Source organism: Cotesia typhae, unplaced genomic scaffold, assembly GCF_013202065.1.
Source record: "Cotesia typhae breed Kobodo isofemale line unplaced genomic scaffold, CoteBio_Ctyphae contig_22, whole genome shotgun sequence".
In the NCBI taxonomy this organism is placed as follows: Eukaryota; Metazoa; Arthropoda; class Insecta; order Hymenoptera; family Braconidae; genus Cotesia; species Cotesia typhae.
The window spans coordinates 6,811,367-6,834,876 of NW_027423728.1; the positions used below are offsets into that span (position 1 = coordinate 6,811,367).

General features: G+C 26.9%; 2 protein-coding genes across 2 annotated transcripts in view; one reads left to right on the forward strand and one right to left on the reverse strand.

Annotated features, from left to right (window-relative positions):
• Positions 1 to 23,510, forward strand: part of Qin (tudor domain-containing protein qin) — a 95,781-nt gene that overhangs the window by 63,343 nt on the left and 8,928 nt on the right. The window lies entirely within an intron of this gene.
• Positions 1 to 23,510, reverse strand: part of LOC141524202 (uncharacterized) — a 33,021-nt gene that overhangs the window by 8,972 nt on the left and 539 nt on the right. Inside the window, exon 2 of the mRNA XM_074237926.1 lies at positions 1,641 to 1,913. Coding sequence (XP_074094027.1) covers positions 1,641 to 1,913 — 273 coding nt within the window. The remainder of the gene's footprint in view (positions 1 to 1,640; positions 1,914 to 23,510) is intronic.

Sequence of the window (23,510 nt, forward strand, 5' to 3'; positions counted from 1 at the left end):
ACTGAATGTCATCCTAGATTATACTCAGTGATATCTGTGGCGAAAAAAAATAATTAGATAGTAACTAGTATAATCCAGATTATACTGAGTGATATCTAGATTATACTCTTTGTAATCTGGATTTTATACTCATTATAATCTGGATTGCACTAGCTACTATCTGTTACTATCTGAAACTTTTTTTTCACTCATTAAGAAAATTATTGTAAAGAGTTTTATTGTTTTTAATCGAGACAAAAAATTAGTGATTTTTTTTTTTTTTTTTCATTTAGGTAATTTTTTTATCAGTCTAAAAAAAATTATAAAATTGGATAGAAAATTAAAGAAATTCAATTGATTTTTAAAATTTATTAATATAGCTGAGAAAAAAACTTGTTCTAAGTGCCGCAAATATGAAATAAAAATTATTGAAACTCGAAAAGTAATATTACAAAATATTTCCTATCTTTTGAAAATAGTTCTTTATAAAATTATTAAATAAACTGAATAAAAAAAAAAAAAAATCTTTGAAAAAAAAAAAAAAAAATTTCCAATTAACTAGAAGTTACAAGTTAATACCAAGAGTATAAAACCCTACAAATGATTCCACTCCTTGGCATGAGCCAATTAAGACTCGATCGTACTATCGACATACTATAATTATAATAATAATAAAAATTGTCGTAATAGTCACCGATCGCTTCACCGGCGAAGCAAAAGAGAAAACGTGTGTGTGAAGTACAAGAGAAGAAGAATTAAATGGAATAAGTAAAGGGCCGAGTGAGTTCACGGCACTCTTGGCACTCAGATGCGATAATGAAATACCGAAACGTCCTGCCCTGGCGCAGCCCCGTCGATCTGGAGCTTACCACGAGAGCTTGACGGGCTGCAAGAGGATTTTATTACAACCTGTGAAGATCTTACTTTTTTATGACCCAGAACATTTTTATTTCCCTCAATACCGCTTTTAACTTTATATTTTATCTTTTTTATATTTTATTTTCTAAATAAAAATATCTGCTGCTTATGCTTGAGGACGCTCTTTCTTGAGGGCTCTATAATGAGTCTCAGGTTGTCGTCTAATCCATTTAAGTCACTCTTGTATTAAAGATTATTATTATTAACCTGCTATTATTGGTCTAATATATTTTATTATTAGTGACTTATAAATTAGCTTAAAAAATAATGAATTTTAACTTTGAAATTTTTGAAAAAATATTGAGATTTTTATCTAATTAAAAATTTAAACAAATTTTCGGGAAATAAAGTTTTATTATTCAAATAAGGGCTTAAATTTTAATTTTTAAAGGTTCGGACTTTTTTTTAAAGAGTTACAATTTTTTATCGCTTACCTTTTTTTTTTTATATTCTGAAGCTGATTAATTTGAAGTATTTTTGAAATTATCCAAATTATCATTGATTAAAAAAAAAAGGGCCAAAATTATAAATTTGAGTAAATCAAAAAATTTTTTGAAACCAAGACAAATTTCTCAATTTTCTGAATTCAAAATTATTTTCTCTCGAGGGAAGATAAATTTTTTTTCCATGTAAAATTCTCAGTTATAATAATAAATTTACATTAAAACTAATTACACACCATAAAGTTTAAAATCTTGTTAAGTAATTAACTAAAAAAATAAAAAGACCAACACAGTACATACCTGGAATAGATTTACCGAGATCAAGATACTCTCTGACAGAAGGACTTAAAAACCCTGGCGGGACAACAGGCGCTTCGTTTGTCGGATTATTCCTCTCGTCTACGTCATCATAATAATAATAGTCGTCTTCCGAATCAAGCGGCTTAGCTCTCTTGGACACCTTGTTGTTATCATTATGATTACGATTATTATCGTTATTATTTTTCGAACTATAATTATTATCAGCGGTGCTATTACGGTTTTCTCCGCGGAGTCTGTCACGATGGACGGCGTCTGAAACAGAGAATAGAATTACACAAGAGCTATTACCACCTTGATCCTCTGGGTTCCATCGCTACACTCAATCAAAGTGATTGGAGCAAGGACAAACAGCAGGGCATTTAGAGATAAATATACCTCCATACTGCTCGCTCGTTAGTAACGTCGACAGTCTCGAGAACAGAACAAGGCTTACATGATTTGATTAGATATGTCTGCCTATACCGGGTGTGGTTAAGTTTACTACTCGCTTCAACTACACACAGACTGTCTACTGTTATACACTTTATCCTTCATAATAATAATAATAATAATAATAATAATAATAATAATAATAATAATAATAATAATAATAATAATAATAATACAGCCAGTTACACTGTTATGTTTTGCTATGTAGGGAATTATATGGACTAAACTAAAACTAATGCGTGGGAAAGCCTGAGAAATTAATACGCTAATCTGATATTTCATTCCGGTAAAGCAACCGTGTCATTTATGAGGATTATCCGATCGTCTCTCGAGCTAGTTCATTTTAACTATTTCATATTTCATTGTTTAGAATTTATTCATTTTAATTATTGATATTTTATTATTTAACTGATTGAAAAAATTATTTTGCTAAAAAAATAATTATTTAGATAACAAAATTATTAACATTCCAAAATTTTTGAAAAATTTATAAAAAAATAAATTTATCATAAAAAATTATTTTCAAAATTTTGCACTTGCAATTTTTTTGTCTTTTTGCATGCAGGAAATTTTTTTTATAATTTATTTATTAATGTTGATTGTTAGTTAATTTTTTTTTATAGCTCGGCAATAATTTGTTTACTTTTTAAATATTTTAATTAATAAATTTTCTTAAAAAATTTTTTTTTATTTACTTGCAAAAGAATTTTTTCCTCCCCTAAAGAACTTTACTCTAACAAAAAAAAAACTTGCAAACTATTAAATTAAACTATTTTTAAAGCTTGAATTCCTCATCAATATTAACAAAAAAAGATATTTAATTAAATAAAAAGTACCGAGAATAAATTATCCGAGCTAGAGTCGTAAAATAGAAACAATGGACCAAAATCGAACCGTCATTAAGACGAAAATTGTCGAGAAACCGGACACGCGTTAAATTTATCGCGTTGACAATCCCCGGCTTGATCCTAGATCCGGAAGTAGTCTCTTATCGCCCGGGCAAGATAAAGTTTCCGGTAAACGAATAATCCAGCTTGAAATTCAGATTTATATGCATTTGATGCCAATGCAACAACTCGGCTTGCGTAAATCTTTTAAAAAGCGACCGTGGCGGATGTTATCGCAACAAAGACACCATGTTAATTCTCACCTCCGACTTCCCCTATTATATTTCTCTCCATAGATCTTCCCTTCTCCTTCCCCCTACCAGAAAAAGACTCACCTTGTCGACTAAAGAGACACCTTGAATTTCCGATGCAACGCAGCGAATCGATTAATTATTTAACGAAGCTTCGTATTTCCTCCGTCATTTTAACAATTCTCAGTTCATTTCATTTCATTTAGTCCTCCTCTCTATATATATGTCTACATAAATATATTCTACACCACTTGGAGCCCCTTCTTCGTCAACAAAACATCCGTGTTCAGTTTAGTGTTGTATTCGGCAGGACTTGCTATCCTCAGTTAAAAACATTCCGCGTATCTCATTCGGATCGTTTGAAATTTCATCGTCCGTCGCCCCAAGGCGACGACGTAGTGCTCAAATCGTAACGTTTTCCATTCGTATATATTTTGTGTACACGATCGTTTCTGGGAGGAACATTTATCAAAGATTCACATTTTATATATATATATATATATATATATATATATATATATATATATATATATATATATATATATATATATTGAATTTATTTACGTATGTATAGCAAGAGGTTGAGTTTCCCGAATAGGAGAGGTCGATTGTACATTGTACACCTTTATATTGTACAACAGATGCCTACGTAATTAGTTCTCCTTTGATGAGAAAACACAACTATATATAATACTCTATAATACACTCACAAGCCAGTTTTAGTCTGCATTAAAACCGGTCAAAAAAATTATAATTAAAATCTAGTCTTTTTTTTTTGTTTTGTTTATTTATTTTTTACGGTCGTTGTTTATTTATTTACTTCTCAAGATTCTCAAGCGTAAATAAAATCACTTTTTTTAAATTTAAATTGGTTGTTTAATATTCAGCCAAAATAAATATTTTGTTTTAATTCTTGCGGCCGTAATTAAACATAAAATATTTTATCACTGTGTACTGGGGAATATTTTATTTATTTATATTTTCTAATTAATTTTCGGGGCACTTGTACTTTTATTTTTACATATTTTTTTTTTATTTTATTAATAAACATATTAAAAATGTTGATATTTTTTAACAAGGTAAAATTATAGTTATTATTTTTACTCTTAAAATTGCCGCGAAATTTTCAAATAATTTTTTTTCCTTGCGAAAGAGTTTCTCATGAGTTCCGAAAGATAGTAGCAGTAACATACTGCCGGAACTGTACATGAAAATGACGTTTATTGTGTTAAAATTTTTATTTTAATTTTTCAGTACTTAAATTATATCCTAATGATCCTTTTTTTTTAATAAATAATTAATAAAAAATAAATCCATAAATATAAGTAAACAAATAACTTATCTAATAGATCCAGTTGATATATTATTAATTAGTTTTCATGTCACGAACTTAAGATGCGGGAGTAAAGCATGAAGAAGCTCAAATTCTCAACCGAATTAACGCAGCATCCCTCAGCTTACTCACGTTTGCGTTAAACTCATAAGATGCCAGTGTATAACGTGTACCGAGTAGTTGTCTCATGGGAAAGGTGAGATTTTCAAGTTAACTCGAGAGCTACTGTGAAATTTTTAAAACAATATAGATATAGATATACATTATACATTATATATGTATGATGATTATCTAAGAAAGGGTATGACAAAGTTCTGCACGCTCGAGAATAGAAGCTTTAGAAGGTATTGTTTAAAGGGGAAATTAATCTGGCAAAGTGTGTAGATATATTTGTAGGTATGTATGAGCAGAACTGGGGGTGGAGATCAAAAGTAGGGGTAGGATGGAGGATAGAGGTTGTATGTAGATCCCTGTGGCTATTTGCAGTGTTCTGTTTCTATTCTAGAGTTTTTATTATATTTTTTGCTTTGACGTACACGAGAGGTTTATTAATATCGATGTTAAATGCACGGTCGAAAAGAGATGTACATACTACTCGACGTTTTATCCAGTTTAATAGCAATCGAGGGGTTATAAAGTGCATTATTGAAATTGGGTACACTTTTTATTTATTTATTTTTTAACATTTATTTAATTTTTATATTTATCCATCATTTCTTTGACGTTTACAATTTACAATTTTTTTTTTAATTTTTCGATTAATTTTATTTTTATTTTTAATGATTAATTATTAAATTACGATTATAAAATTTAAATGAAGAATAAAAAATTTATTTTATTTTTTTAATAGAGCAAAAAAAAATTTTTTAATAAAGTTGTAAAAAAATTTTTGATCTTCTCAAATATTTTAAACATTTATGCTTTTATAAAAAAAAATACAAAATTTTTGTACTTGAATATATTTTAATTAATTCAAAAAATACTTTTCACATCGATTTTTTTATTTTTAATTGAAAAATAAAATAAAATTTTGTAGAAAAAAAAATAGTTAAAATGACGTCTGACTTTTGAACTTAACAAGCAAACTTGAATAAGTAATGTATCGCAAACCTGTTGCTCAGAGTATTCACAAAAGAGGCTCGGGTGATTTGTCACTGTAGTCACAAGGGAGCTTTTTGGTTTAAAAAACTAGTATTAAGCGGAACAGAACATAACCAAAAGGTAAACTATTATAAATAAAACAAGTATTAAACGAGAATGGTTTATTTATACGCGCTCTTCTCAATAAAATAAAATAGTCTGCTCGGCGTTTATCAAAAACTCACCCGTTATAACAAAAACAATTGGTCAAACGTAACAAATGAATAATAAAATTTGTCGAAATATCACTATAATAATAAATATAAGTAAACAAAAATAAAAATTAATCACCAGAATGATGATTGTCCACGATTGCTCCGTATTATCGGTCGTGAGTTATTCCCATGCGTGACGCGATTTAATATCGACGGGCGCATAATCATCGTCACGCGCGGATAAATACGAATTAGCGAGTTGCACTTTATATACGTAAATATATACACTCGGACTTGCACATATGCATCTATAAATTCATAAATCCTAGTACGTTTGCATAAATCCTGGTCCCCCTTTCTCCAACTATTTATATATATATATATATATATATATATATATATATATATATATATATATATATATATATTTGTATTTATACATATGGACATTTAAATATATATACCACTAATGCACTTCTGGAAGCCCCCACATGTCCTCAAAATATACAAATATAAATGTATATCGTATCGATGCTACCTGGTTTTTGCCAATGAGTGGAATTAGTTGATGCAAAGAGAGCAAACTGTATATGAGTTGACCGAGGGGCTGAGAGGTAATGCACAAATTCACTTGCTATAAACCTACAAAATTAAACCCTCTACAGTTTCAACAATTATTACGTTTAAAAAATAATATCCTGGATATTAAAATCGCCATTAACTTTTATCATTTTTAGTTAATTTTATAAAAAAAAAAAAATTTATAATTTCATTAAAAATTGAAAAAGTTTCTTTTAAAAATTTGAATTTGACGTTTTTTTTATTGAAATAAAATTTATAATTACATTCAATAAAGACTTTTGATGATTGTTAAATTATTAATTTACAAAATCATTTTTCAGCTACATAATTAAGAAATGGCCTTGTATTTTGAGAACTATTGACATTGTTGAAGATATAAGCTCATCCCGATGTGACACTCATCAAGACCTTTCATTTGAGTACAAACATGCATTTTGATTTATTTTTCATATATACATATATATAAATATATAAAATATATGAAAAATTGATGTGGGTACTCAAATAAAAGGTCTTGATGAGTGTAATTTCGGGATGAGCTTATATCTTTGAAAATGTCAATAGTTCACAAGGTAGTAGGTAATTTCTTAATTTTTTCTATGTACAAAAAAATCAAAATGTTCATTTTTAAGTAAAATATTAATTTATATTTTACACCTACAAATGATTAAAAGGTAAAGCATTAATAAATTTTGAATGTACAAATTGTAAATACAAGAGCAACAGGTTTAGTTACAGAGATATACAAATAAAATGAATCGTGGAACTGCTTCAGAAAATTGACATTCATCCATTCGATAAAATGAACGTTTTTAAAATCTTTGAACATTACTATTAATAATAACAATATATAACAGACTAATTGATTATTTATTCACTCATGTTACTCCGCTACTTCATCTTCGCCTGCATTAAAGCATTCATGCGCGTAATCAGATGAGGTAGATTAGAGAAAGATTTCATCGATTTTCTTCAAAGTCTCTGGATAGTTAAATCCTTAAAGAAGCTTTCACCAAAGTTAACAACTTAATTATTTGTAAATTAACAACTTAGATAATAATCAACTAAGCCGGGATGTTATTAATAGATTTTATACTACTTATTTTTCTTCCTCTCTCGTTTTATTTATTTATTTATTTATTTTTTTTTTTTTTTTTTACAAGTAAGTTTGTTAAGTGATGGTTTTATTTTCTGGATTGTTATCGATTGTCATGGCGCTGAATAAAAAAGAAATGGTAGGAGTTGTCATGGATGCGTCGTTGTGCTGACAAAAGCCTGTCCGGGCAACTGAAGAAGAGTACGTTTCAGTTTGAAAAAGAATAACTTTTAAATATAATAATAATATTAGAGAGAAATAAAAAAATCTCGTACAAGAACGCAAGGAAGAATGAAAATAAGTTATAAAAATCGAGAGTAAACTCCCGGGGTACTATTCTGAGAATTTTATTATTTTTCTTGCGATCGAAAGGTGATAAGTCATGATTTTATTCGAAGAATTTTTAGCGAGAAATTATTATTATTGATATTATTAAGAGAAAAAGCTTAATTATTGATTTTTTTTAAAGATCTAAGTTCATCCTGATGTTACACATATCAAAAGCTTTCATTTGAGTACCCACATGCCATTTTGATATATTTTTCATATTTACATATATATAATATATATAAATATATAAAATATATGAAAAATTGATGAGAGTACTCAAATGAAAGCTCTTGATGAGTGTAATGTCGGGATGAGCTTATATTTTTAAAATATTCATTATTCTTATTCTTATTATTATTATTATCATCATTATTATAATTTGAAAAATAAAAAAGCATTGTGACACATTTAAAACAATAACAAAATCATTATGCTGCACGTTAATTATTATTTCATCATTGTCAAGACGTAATACTAAATAAATATATATAATAATGTTTTAAAGTGAAAGAATTGCAAAAGTTTAATTGGTGAAAGGCTATTGGATAATTTAAAAATTAATTTAATTACAATAGTTTAAGGAAGAATTTTGTTATAAATCGTTTTCTTATTATTCAATTAAACAATCTTGTTTTTTTGATTGCTTACTTATAATTGATTATTGCAGAGTAATCTATTCCGCGTATTGTTTAATAACAATACCTTTTTTTTTTTCAATTTTTTCAGGAAATTACAAATTATTAAACAAACTCGAAAAAATTTAAGAAACTTAAATCATTCAATTAAAAATTTCAATTTATTTTCATTACAAAAAAAATCATTTTAACAAAATTGAAGTAAGTAATTGTGAATCTAAATTTGTAAATTATTAAAACATTGAAAAATGTGTACTCATCAGATTCACTTGATTACATTATCCATCGTAATTAAATGAAATAATATAATAAAAAATCTTGATGGTAAGAAAAATAATACGAAACAATTAAGTAGCCCCCGTACTTAATGAAATGATAAATAAATGAATAATAAATCAGTTAAATTGAACGAGTTTTATCTATATTAGTACAACAATAAATTAACCAGCTAATTGAAGTACTTAATGACAGAGAAAACCGATAATCTGCCAATTAACTCAAATCGATTATAACTAAGGAGAAATCACGGATTATTTTTTTTATCTTAATATTTATTCCATTTCTCTCTCTTTCTTTTTTTTTTATTATAAAAAAAAAATTGAATGTAAAGAGAGTGTACACTCAAGAAGAGCAAAGTAGAGAGCCTATCGATGGATATCTAGAGCAACAAGATTGATCTAATTTTATTTGCCCAGAGAAAGACGATGAATTTATTTTGTTGAATCACGAACCGACCAACAGCCAATTACTTGTAACTGTTTGCTTGCTTTTATATATATATATATATATATATATATATATATATATATATATATATATATATATATATATATATATATATATATATAGTTACAATAAACGTAAACGTAAAAGGTAAAATGTCATCACTTAAGTTTTATTTCAGTGTCCATAAAAAATTACGGGAGCATAAAAATAAAATTATTAATAAATAGTTAATAAAAAAAACTAATAGTCCCTCTTAGTACGAAGTGATGCAGCTCATCAGGGATCTGGTGCCTCGTCTGATGTTCACTGAATACTCAGAGCTAAGTCGCAAGTCTGAGTAAGACGGAAAATTGGCAGCAGCCGCGGAGAACAGCGTCAGGGTAAAGATGAGACGAGAGACAACAGACAAACTGAACTGGGTATGAGTGAATGTATGTGAATGTATTGGGACAATACTAATATCAAATGGGAGCAGAGTATCACATGGGAGGGGGAAGGGGGGCAGTAAGAGAGTTAACATAACTGGAGTCTTGGATATCGAAATGAGGAGGCGAGAGGTGAAGAAATGAGATGAGATTCAGATTAAGAGAGAGGGAATAATAGAGAACTGGAGAATAGATCGAGTTCCCGGTTCTATTTCTCTCTATTCATAAATGTATTCTGTGGATTATTGTCTGCTAGTAGTAATACACTCTACAATGCATACAAATGTTATTTCCACCTCGCCGACTTTCGGTGCTTCATTCCCCTTTTGGTCTTACAAATCTTCATTTTTTTTTTTTTTTTAGTTTAATTTTTAAGGAAAAATTTCAATTAGTCAAGTGGTCATTCTGCTTTATTTCGAAGATAAAAATTTTAATCTAAATTTTACTTTTTAAATAAATTTATGAATTAAATTTTAAAATTAAAAAAAAAATCTGATGACAAATTTTGATATTTAATTTAAAATTTTAGTACTGAGAAATTTTTTGTAAAATATAAAATTGTCAAGTTTTTTTTTTTAAAGAAACTATTGATGATTAAGAACATTAAAAAAAATTAATTAGTTATAATAAAATAATTTTTTTTTGAAACAAAAAGAATTTTTTTTTTTCCCTATTTTTACCGAAAACAACTAAGTGATATATTCTTTCGGTTTTAAAATTTTTATGACGAAATGTCATCGAGTGATAAAAATAGTATACATGATTTTTCTTATACCATGGAAAGAGATAAAGAGAGAGCTCGTATAATCCATGTGAAGTTTATGTAAATACGCGATAAGCTGGAGTACATGCAGCGCTATAACTTTGACATAGTCTGGAGCTCGTCTCTGGAACCCTCACATCATGCATTATATATATGTATATATAGATGTGTATATATGTCCTATCCCTGAAAAAGCGGGCACCCTCCCGCTCCACCCTACTTTTAATACTTCCCAATGCAATGCGTGGATTTCACATAAATGTGTAACGGCTTCGAATAACCCAAGAGATTTATTGACGAATTTTACGAGTGCGCCAAACAGCTTTTTTTATATTTTTAACTTTTTATTTCATACTCATAAAATCACATGCAGGTATCGTAAAGTTTTAACACTCCTATTCCGCATCTACAGGACATTTTAAAACAAAAGTTTATAAATTATTTTTTATTTATTTTTAATTTCATGATAATATTACTATATAGCATAAATTATGTATTAGGCATTCAATACTATCAAGTGTATTTATTATTATCAAGAGAATTTAATATATATATTTTCCCACCGGTTACCGGCTTAGTTTGAAATTCCAATTTTAAAGATCCATCTGTGAATTAAATAGCAGGATTAAATAATGTTATATTCAATATTAGAGATTTTGAATATGGCTTATCGATTAACGTGTGTATATTCGCTTATAAAATTCACGAACAGCATTTCCGACTTTGAAGTTTCAAAGTTGTACGGATTTACCACTACCATTTTCATAATACTAAGTACTTATCTATGAATTTCATTAAATTAAAAATTATCTAATCAATTTTATCCTTTAATTCTTCGTAATCCAACTATTTAAATAAATTTACGATTTATTCATTTTTTACAAAATTATTTGAAATGTCCATTCGTCAATGAAAATTATTATTATTATTATTAAAATTGAAAAAAAATTTTTTTGAACATTTTTTCAAAACAAATTTTCCAATTTTGAAGCTTTTAATTTTTTGAAAAATTTAATTAATTTTTTTTATCTGATATTTTTTTTTTAGATCAAAACAAAAAATTTAAAAAAATATCAATTTTTTTTTAATTCTGTTTTTGATGCTAAAAAAATGTACCTATTTAAAAAATTAAAAATAAATTTTTTTTTAATTGTATATTTTTGATAAACTTATATTTATTCATTTATTTATTTATTTGAAAAGAATCGCCTTCAGCAATTTTAATTATTTAAAAAAATTTTTTCAAATATTATATTAATTATTTAAAATATTATTGACCGTAATATTAAATAATTAATAATTATAATTGTTTAAACTGAAGTTATAATTATTTTTTCATTCAACTTCTAACTTTTAAATAAATCAATCCACCATAAATTATTATCACGATCATGCTTAATAATTCTTAACCAACCGACCAAAAATTTAAATTATCAATGACGTCTAATAAAATATTAGCGAATGAAAAAGAAAAGTTTAGAATAAATCAGCTGAAATATAAAAATGAATAGTTGAATATGAAATAACAATGAAGCTGTCAGTAATCGATAAAGCGCCTTAAACCCCCGAAACTCCAAGTCTCGACCGCGTGTTTCCTCAAATAATTCAGCACGCAGGGGCTGTGAAAACAAAGCTAACAAAAGCTCGTCTTATAACCTGTTGCTCCTTCCAATTTTCTCACGTACATACTTGTTTAATGACAACTCTAAGTTCACTAATTTATCCTTAATCTCCTTGTACATTATAAATCACAAATAACAAATAATTTCCCCAAACAAACAATTATATTAAAAATTCGCAACTTTATTTTTAATAATAATAATTTCGCACATACTTACACGTATGAGAAAGTGAAAGTCTTAAGTCATATGAATAATATTACAAGGTACAATCTTAACTTCACAGAGAACTCCTCAAACGAGATAAGAGTAATTTTCATACACGTTATACCTCTCATTTAAATTTTACTTTTATTTAATTCAATTCACGTATTTTTTATTTTTCGGAATTAAATCATAAACCGATTATTCAATATACTTGCTGTAAATTATTTTTTATTTTTATTACCAGCACTCTTACATTATTATCATCATTATGTCAATCGGCGATTTCCGGTTCAAATATGTCAAGCGTTTTATTACATTACATTTTATATCAATTTGTAATAAGATGAGACGAAATATTATCGTTGTTGTTTTTTTATTTACACTTGATTCTCATTCTGGACGAAGAGAGAATTTAACGGTGAGTGTAAGGGAAAGCTTACATCAGTTATGGTGTTCTTCATATAGTTAGGTCGCAAGGATAAAAAAGTTTCGAGATAAATAAGTGGAGTTACATTAGTGTTTGCGCGAGTACACGTTGATTGTGGTTTATGGCACGAAACTTTACTGCCTAATATAACTGTTTGCACTGCTGCAGACCATATTATTGTACAAATGTATATGCGTGCTGTGATAATTACATACAAGTTGGCGCTACTGCTACTTATACTGCTACTGTACTTAACTGTACTCTTAAATGTTACTCCTATAAGGAGCAAAGAGTTTACCGATCGCTTTCGTTCCCGATATACTCGACTTATAACTTGAATTATTGCGCACCTTTTTTTATTAATCGCTGTAAAATAATATCCACTGTTATTTTTTTTATTTTATTCGACAGTGACATTTTTTTATTTTGACTTTATAAAAATTTTATTATTTTTTAATCATAAATAAAAATTTTTTTTTTTTTTTTTTTTTTTTTTAATTACAATAGACAGTTTCGATCATTTTTAAATTAATTTTTTTTTTTAATTTAAAAGAATTTTTAAAAGAATTTTTTTTTTTTTTAATTTAAAACTTTTTTGTATTGATCTAAAACAATTAAAATTTTCAAAACAATCATTCTTTTAAATTAAATTGATTTTTTTTTTTTCAATAAATTTTAGAACGGTCAACAAGTTTAATCTTGACCAGCTTGTCAGTAAAAATAAAAAAAAAGAAATGCTTTACGCAGTTAAAAAAATAAAAAAATAAAATTGTTGATATTTTTCACTTAAAATACAAATAATAATTTTGCTCTAAAAGCTTAGCTTTGGTCTTTAGTTAGGAATACCCTCTTTATTTTTGTTTCTTATCCCATTTAAGCGAGAGGTAAATATCCTGTGGTCGTTTTACGTCTCGAGTTGTTTCAACATTTTGATAAAACAAAATGATAAAAGAGAAACATTAAATTTTGTTATATCATTTCGGCCGCAAATTGTTTTATTTATTTGTATATATTTTTTATTTATTCATATATAAACAACAAACTTAAGAATTTCATTGTATTGGCTTCGATTCAAATAGTTTTTTTTTTTTTTTTTTTTTTTTTTTTTTTTTTTTTACTACTTAATGGTTTTTAATGTTCCTTTTTTAGTGAAAGTATGAATGAAGGCTTGATAAAAATCAACGTGTAATTCTACATCATATTACGAGAAATAAAGAGGTCAATGTCGATTACTTATTTTTGTTATTCAACACACAGATTAAATAATAATAATATGAATCCATTGTCTTTTTATGCATATCGCATTAAAAATATTAAACAACGCACGAATTGTTACGTAATATAAATGTCTAAGATGACGAGTAGAGAAAAAGTGGTTATTATTTTTTAATAAAAAAACATTTAATTTATGTCGAAATTTTCATTTTTTTTTTTTTAAGAAAATTTTAAAGGAAAAAAAAAAAAATTAACCGAATATTTAATTCATGCAGTAATTGGACTGTCAAAAATTTTTCTGAGTAAATCTTAAAAAAAAAATTGGAGTATAAAAATAGAAAACTTATTCAATAAATTTATTACCAAATTTAGAAATTAACTTCCTTTAGTTTTCAACAAAAAGCGACTTGATTTTCTTTAATAGTGTAATTATACATTTAAAAATCAAACTTAAAAAAGCAATGAAACTGCCGGAGTAAAAATGGACGATAATAGAAAGCAAAAGCGAAATTTTTATAACTAAAGTCATCAGACAAAAAAAGTCTAGCTGGAAAGCGATTTTTAAAGGACGTCGTAAAAATATGAGACGGTCATAAAGTTTAAGTTGACTGAGTTGGGTATTTTATCCGGCTCGTTTTCATAAAAAAGCACAAGCCAAGTGAGCGGGCGGTCGGGCGCCGAGAATAAAAGAGGGTTAGAGTTTTAGGGACATCATCGATATTCTTACCAGCGGGAGATCACAGACGGAAAAAGACAGGGTTGATTCGCGCATCAACCACCCTGCCAGGAACTCATCTCTCATTGCACGGGAGTGGAGGGAAGATTTAAGTTTGACGAGTTGAAGTGGAGAATCTCGACTCGCCGAAAGCTCTAACTTGAACCTCCCTCAGCAAAACGTATTTCAGCTTTCTTTTTTATTATTTTTATTTTGCTCTGCCCGCTACAGCGTTCTCCGGTTTTTTTTAACCCCTACGCCCGTTTTACCTAGGGTTTTATTGTATTAAGTGAAATTGCAATGCTGCAGCATCGTAAAGGCCAAGCTTTTTATTATTTTATTTTTTTATTTTCTTTGTCTATTATACTCTCACTCTTTTTCTTTATTTTCATCAGTACTTGCTGCAGACACGCGCGCTCTCTTTAGCTCTTATCTTTAATTCTACACTCCGGTCCGTCACTTTCCGTCCTGCCCCTCTTTATATTTCATCCTGAGTTGTTGGTCTTTTAGGTTTTATTTCCTCTTTAGTACTATTTTCTTCTTAGTCCATTCTTTCGGTTTTAAGAGAAAACAGCTCAAATTTTAATCTTCTTTTTTTTTTTTTTTTTAATTTTGAGATTAAATGCGCGTAAGGGAATTAGAATTACGCTTTTAGGTTTTGTTTGTTGATAATAAAATTTAAAAATTAAAATAATTTATATAGAAATTTTATTTTTCGAAATTTTGTACAATTTTTGACAAAAAAAAATTCAACGCCTCTAAATTTGTAACAAAATTTAAAATTCTAAATCTTTTTAAGTCAAAACATTAATGAGTCACAATATTTCATTTTTTTGAGCTTAAAATTTTTTTTTTAATTCAAAAAAATCATTTTTTTTTCTCAAATATTTTTTTTAGGCTTAAAAATTTTTTTTTACTCAAATATTTTATTTTGTTTAAAAAAAAAATTTTTAATAAGTTACATTAATTTAAAAAATTTTTTTATCTATATTATTTAAGCAAATAATTTATTAAAAATTAATTAGTGAGTAAAATTGAAGGTAATTAATATTTTTAGTGCGTTATGAGTACTTGTGAATAATTGAAATTCAATTAGCGAGAATGACTGTCTAAATTATGAAATAATATATGTAGAGGGTTGAGATTCAAAAATTTATCAAGTACCAATATTTACGATTAATTCCCAATTATAAACAGAATTTAGTATTTTTTTTATATTTTTAATTTAAAAAATATTTCATCAAGACTCGTATAAAAAATTAAATTTCACTCAACATTGACAGCCGAATTAATAAAATAAAAATGGAACACTTATCAAAGTTTATTGAAAGTCAAATGAAACATCAAGCTCAATATTATGGTAAATAGTTAAATCGAAGGATACGGTACAATGTAATGTTAATCGTAAATATTAATAGTATGACTCAGAATGACAGCGGGTGTGAGTGACTTGCAATAAAAATGGTAAGAACGCTGTAATAAGGTCTAAGTGTAATGAAATATAATAAAATAATAAAAATAAAAGAATAAGAATATGAGGCGAGTGATTTAACAATGAACATTGTTCTTTAATGTTACACATAAAGTTTCGGTGCAGTACAGAGGCTTTAAATTAATAACAATAAATAAGAGGTGGATAAAATAGAATGTAATTTTCAAGTATGTCGATCTGAGCAACGGTTAGTCTAAGACATAACCTAATACAAAATATAAGATGTAAGATATATAATAAGAGGAGTGGCTGGATAGACCTTTTTTGGCTTTCATCGATCATCGATCGATTATTCAACTTAGCCCGATCGATTGACCTATTATTTCACAACTCTTACATATATGTTTGAATTATTATTCATTCGTTATTATGTCGATCACGATTGCGATTATCATTTCAAATATCTGCATAGTTTTATTATTTTTATCGGTGTTAGAAATCATACTTTTTAATAGATAAATTATGGTTTTGTATATTCAATAATTTTGAATTTTAAGTACAAATTTTACGTTGGAAAAATTAAGATTTCATTTTTGGACAGTCCAAATTTTGAGGAAAAATTTTTTTTTAATTTTCTACTTAAGAAAAAAATTAATTCGATGCAAAAAAAAAATTCTTGAGCCAAAAAAATCATTTCGAAGAAAATTTTTCTTCTTAATTCAAGGCAATAAAATTCTTCAAACAATTTTCTTTGTTTATTCCTCAATTTATCTTTTTTAAAAAAGGAATTTCAATTTTAAATTGTTCAAAATTTTGATTTATTTTAAAAAAATTATTCTGAAATTATAAATATAAAAATAGTCTTGGCTTCAAAAAGAATTTTTTGCCCAAAATAATTGAAAAAAAAAAAAAAAAAAAAATTGATTTTAAATCTATCTAAAATTTTAATTTTGATGATTAAAATATTTTATCGTACAATTTTGATTACCGTTCGACAAATAGTAAAAAAATCGAGTTACAAAGTAACGTCAAAGTACCCTTGATGTATAAAATAATAATCCATAGCCAACTTAATTTTTTCGAAATTAATATAAAGTGAAATGAAATTACAAAAGCGTGTGTTATAATCTTTTATTAAAAAATTTGAAACACCTGACGGCGTAAAATACTCATTACACCCAATTCAATCATGAATATGTCAATTTTAAATGCAATTAATTTAATTTCGAGTAAAGTATACAATAAAATATAATATTATACGTTTATTATATTGAACTCATATAATGAAATTGAATATTATACCGCTTACTCATCCCAACATTAAATATAAATGTAAACTTAATTTTATAATAAATTTTCGAATTTATCGCAAAAAAAAAATTGCCAGAGATAAAATTAAAGTAAGATAATTTCGTTGATCCGTGGCGAGAGTCTTGATAAGATTTATCAAACACTCTCTGGACACATATATCTATATATCCTTGTATATTTAGGAGCTGTACCGAGTGGGATACAATATAGAATTTTCTAAAGTCGGGCTTTTCTCACGTGTTATGTGTCGAAGTTGAATTTTCTCTAGGCTCTTGTTCGGTGCGCTGATGCTTTTCTCAAGCACCTGTTTTGTGTTACTGCGTCTATATTATATTATACTTTTTTTCCCCTCCGGGTGTAAAGCGTCAACTTTAGCCCCGCTGCGCTAAACAAAGTTTCCGCTTTACACCTTCGTCAGGGAAAAAAATAGTATACACTCCTCGGGAAGTAAATAAGAAAGCCTCAGATCACATGTTTGTTGACCTCGGCTTCGCCTCGGCCAACAATTACATGTGATCTGAGACATTTCTTACTTTACTTCCCTCGGTGTGTAATATACTATACTTACTAATATAACTACACATATATATACGACAAAGGTTTACTTCTCTTGTATGATCGCGGTACAGGTTTAGTTCCTCTTGTGTGTTAACCAAAGCTGTCGAGCAAACAAACGTCCGTCTGATCGCATCCTCTCGCTACTTGCGCTCGAGTTAACATGCGTCACTTCTATACTAAATTTTTTTTTTTATTTATTTATTTATTTATTATAAATATGATTTAATGTCAAAGATCTCGAAAAATCAGAACTCGATTTTTTTTTTTTTTTTTTTTTGATGAAAAATTTAATGAAAAATTTTGTCGGTATGATTTTTTCTTAAACTAAATTTTTAAATTCAAATTTTAAATCAAAAATGAAAGACACGATAAAATTTACTAGGAATATTTTTAAAGGTAATTAAATTTTCTACAATCAAAGTCTTTTATGATTTATTCATATTTTCAAAATTTGACTCAGAATTTTTAATTCAAACAATTAATTTAAAAAAATTATTTTGTTCCGCACCAAATTATTTGTAGGTGAAAATTAAAATGAAAAATAATTACTATTAATTTCAATACTTGGATTTGAAAATAAGTAACATAAATAAAATCCCTATAATGTAATTAAAAATAATTTTGAATGACAAATAAAAACATAAGCAAGTTTAATAAATAAATGAAACATAAAACCGCATAGCGGGATTTTGACGAATGAAAAGCACAAACACGTTTATTTAAATAGTATAAGCGGATATGTATGTGAAATAAAATAAGGGTGAGAGATGTGATGGTTAACTCGAGGAAAACATTTGTCGCGAAAAGCCCGAGCGGTTTTTGCAGTTATATCTTACGGTTGACGTTGCCAAATGCAATTAACTATTCTACTGGATATTCCTCTCTATCTCAACGATACCGCTCTCCCGTCTCTCGTCTCTCGTCTCTCGGTGTGCGAATGTCTGTCTTTTACTCCCGGGTTATATTGTACAGTCGATAAACTTGCCGTCATCAAGAATTCCCAGAATTTGTCGGCGTATCTCCGGCAAGTCTTACCCAAGATGCTGCAAGAAGACTTTACGTTAAGTTTACTTGCGGTTTTCGCTATCCAATAACTTGATTCCTCATATAATTACTCTGTATTCAATCTTGTTTATTATTTTTATTTTAATCCTACTTTTATTTTATTAAAAATCTATTTTTTTCAGCTAAAAAAAAAAAAAAAAAAATTACAAAATTATTTTATTTAAATTGACAAATTTTTATAAAAAATTTTTTTGACCCAAATTTTTAATTTCAAAATAATCTGCAGATAATTTTCGAAAGTAAATTTCTTTATAATAAATTAAACTTTTACTAATTAAAGTGACCTGACCTCAATTTAAAACTTTTCAAGTCAAATAAATATTTGTTTTTGTATTCAAAATTTCTCCTTCAACAACTACTATTCAAACGAAAGAATAAATAGAATAAATAATCAAAAATTGACAAGCACAAGTGTTCAAAATTTCCATCATAACTGCGTCGTTTATTCAAAGTATAATTTACCGATAACTTTAAAATAGAAAAAAAAGAAAAAAATGTGAAAGCTTTAACTGAAAAAGGTTTCTTATAATTTCTCTACGATTATGATTTGATTACGAAGATCGAACATGCGTAGATTGTTAATAAAACAACGTAAGACAAAGAGTTAATTCACAAGTCAGTTCACACCTAGGATTTCACCATCTTGGCATTACTCAGCCGATAGAATGTAATGTTTATTATACCTTTATTCAAAGTACTGTCGCGCTTTATCCCCAGTACTATTATTATATTTACCATACATACATATATATAACTTTTTATATATTTATATTCACTTTATAGTGCATGTCACTTGAAACTGACTCTCCTCTATTCCTCCCACTCGTTTAATACAGCCCCGATAAAACAATAATAACGATAATAATCGTAAATATACCTTTTATCTCCGATAACGCAATAAACAAAATTTAATCCTTTAATTTAAATATGATTTTTATATTTCATTTGGTGCACTCACAAATATTATAGATTTATATAAATAAATACCAGCTCACACGGAATTCGTAAAAGCATATTAACGTTTTCAGAGGATTTATTATTAAATATTAATTTCCGATCGGGTGAATTATTTTGTCAAGTAATTTATGTTTAGTACTTTATATTAAAGCGCCAGCTCTTCCTGCATTTATGTTTTAGTTTTTTATTTATTATATCTCAACTCGTATCGTCAATTCCACGCGATACCTATATAAAAGTACTCCACTCGCTGAAAGGATCGATTGTCATCGATTCAGACCTTAAATACTCAACTTTTTAATTTATTTTTTTTCTTTATTTATAAATCTACAACTTCATTAATACTGATTACATCGTATTAGTTCGATAAAGTTTAATTCAAATGATTAATGAGTAAATTTTCAGTGGAAATTGTTATTTTAAAAAAATTTCTTTTACAAAATAGAATTAAAAAATTTTTAACTAAAAAAAAAATTATTTTTTTTTTTTTTTTACTTTAAAATCGTAAATTAAAAAAATTTTTCTCGTTATTAATTAATTTTTATTTAAAAAAAAAAAGAAACCAAAAGTTTACTTAGAAAACTGTAAATTTGTAATAGCCTGATTAAATCGAAAAATTAAATTAAAACAAAAAAAAAAAAAAAAAAAAAAAAAAAAAAAAAAAAACGATAACATGAGAAGTAATTGTGTATTTGAACTAGTGAAATCTTGCGTGATTTTCAAATGAATAACTTGCGGAATAAACGCATACCCTTTTATTTTTTATTATTCATTTATTTATACACAAATATATTTTTTTTATTTATTTATTTATCTAAATATATATCTATATTTTGAATTCTTTTGTGGTTTATACTTTATGTATTATTTTTGTTGTTATTCTATCGGGCTGGAAACGTGCGCATGTAGCCAGGAGCCTCGCAGCCAATAGCCAAGCACGTAACCACCAATTGAAATAATAAAATAATAAAATCTCACTCAACAATAATAATACACACGATTGGTACGTCTCTATGGTAGATCTGAATGTGTAGGTGTGCAAGACCATTTTTTTTCACCGGATGTTTTAATCGATTCATCGACTAGAAAGAGATAAAAAGAAACTGGACGGAAGAGAGCTTGAATTTAATATTTTTTCATTTTTATTTCTCCCTATTCTGTTACTTTAACTGAAAAAGGACAAAATTATCCATGGATACGTATCATATGGAAAATAATGAACTGATGTACCGATTTTGTGTCCTCAAATAAACACGATTCCCATATCAATTATCGCCCGAGCCCAAGGCTGTGCAGTATGTTTTTTATTTTATTTTTTTCAAAAAAACTAAAATGAAATTTTTCCACTGAATATTTATATTTATTTATCTATCATTTTTATTGTGATTTAAACTGGTTCATGTCTCGAAGATTTATTTGCCGTGGTACTTGATTCCAATCTCAAAGAATAATTTTCTTTCAAGGACTTCCTCGTCGTCGTACCGTCCTCGCTCTCATTCAATTTACCATCGTTTTGTTGTACATTGATAGTAACGGATTCCTTTCAATATAAATCCTCGATTCTTCACTTTATTAAAAAATATTTTCATCGCTCATTCTTCACTTTTTTTTCTTTTTTTACAAACAATATTCCTCGAAAATTCCTCTAAATATTTTTTAATTTATCGATTAGCTTTAAATTGCTTACAATTTATCGCTTTTTATTTACCTAAAGACCAATTAATTATCTCTTTTTAGATTTTCAAGTATGATAATTATAATTACTCATTTTTTTAGAGTAACATTTTATTTTTTAATCAATAATATTTTTAACGTTCAGTTTTTATTTAAAAATGTTTAATAGATTATTTTTTCTACCAATATAAATTTATTCAAATAATTAATCGAAAATAAAAAAATTTTTTTTTATAAAAAATAAATTTTTTAATTATAAATTGGCAAAATTATTTTTACTTCAAACACATCATACTTGAATATAAATAATTATTATTTATTTCCAAAAAAAAAAAAATATTAATTTTAAATAAAATATACAATTTGTATTTCTGCATTATAAATTATATAAAAAAATTTTTTTAATGTGTGTCAAAAAAGAATTTAATATTTTTTCTTGAAAAAAAAAAAAAAAAAAAAAAAAAAAAAAATAATTACCCCAAGGAATGTTTATCTTAAATTTCAACCCCATTCATAATAAAATTTTGTTTACAATAAAAAGCGTTTGTCCTAATGAAATTTTTTTCCGTCAACATAAAAAAAAGAAAACTTAATAAAAAAAACATCCATATCCATATTCATATTCATACAAGTGTATATTTTTCTTTAGCATGTTAAAAAATGAATAACAGAGAAGAGAACCGAGTCGTGGCAATTCCTCATATCTGTGAGAGACAGGCGTTCTCGTTATTGCAATTAACCCCGCGGTAACTGTCGTTGCATTGGACGTACGCCCGCGTGTTATGTGTATCTCGATCGGGTACCGTATACGTAAACGCGAATGTGAACCGACAAACCGTCTGCGTCTACATACAACAACTAAACGTACACATATTATACACAACAGTATCTAGTTTAGAGTTTAGAGTTTAGAGCCGCAGAATCAAGAATTACCAGGATAAACAAACAGAGAAAGAAGTAAAATACTACTATAACATACTATGGATTTACCCATTTACCGGTTAGCTTCTCTATTCTCTTCTCTATTCGACAACAGCAACTATCCTACCTACTATAACTACGCGTGATTCAATTAACTCTCTGCGCAACTTTAAACGCCAATGGGATTCCCTGAGGATCAAAGATCCGTGATCATCCCGTCCGTTTAGCTCGTCTCCCCTTTACCTTTACTACACCTTGCCCATTTGAGGTATAGCGATACTATAATACCACTCAATAGTTCGTGATATCAACTATCAACTGTCATCTATCATCTACACTGATAGAAGGATTTGTTAATTATTTATAATCTCTATTCATTTTTAATATTAGATAATTTAATTAATTTATCAATAGTTATAAAATTTTATTAACAATTAATAATTGCAATTTATTACTTTTCAATAGTTACTTATTTATAGTCAATTAATATTTGTTAATTATTAATAAATATTCATTAATTAAAAATAGAGAAAATAAAAATTTTAATTTACAGAATGTTTTTTTACAGTTGAAATTATTTATTTATTGTATCTTAATTAACTTGAAAAAAAATTTATTAACACTGATAAAAAAATTAATTTGACTCGAGAGATAAAGTCTTGAACCAAAAATACCATTTTGAAGAAAATGATTTTTATGAGTCAAGGGAATAATAAATTTTTGAGACAAAAAATATTTATTTAATTCTGCAAATTGGCTTTTAAAGAACTTGAAAATAAAAAAAAAAAAAATTAACAGAGATTAAAATAGCCTCTATGAGATAAAATTAAGATAAAATCTTGAAAATAATTTTTTTTTTTTTTTTTATAGCAGCATTATTTATTTAAAAATTAATTACCTATTAAAAAATTTATTTCTGTTCGAAAAAAAAAAATAATTAACTATTAAAAAACCTAAATAAATTTTTCCATCAGTGTGTATCATCTACCATCTATC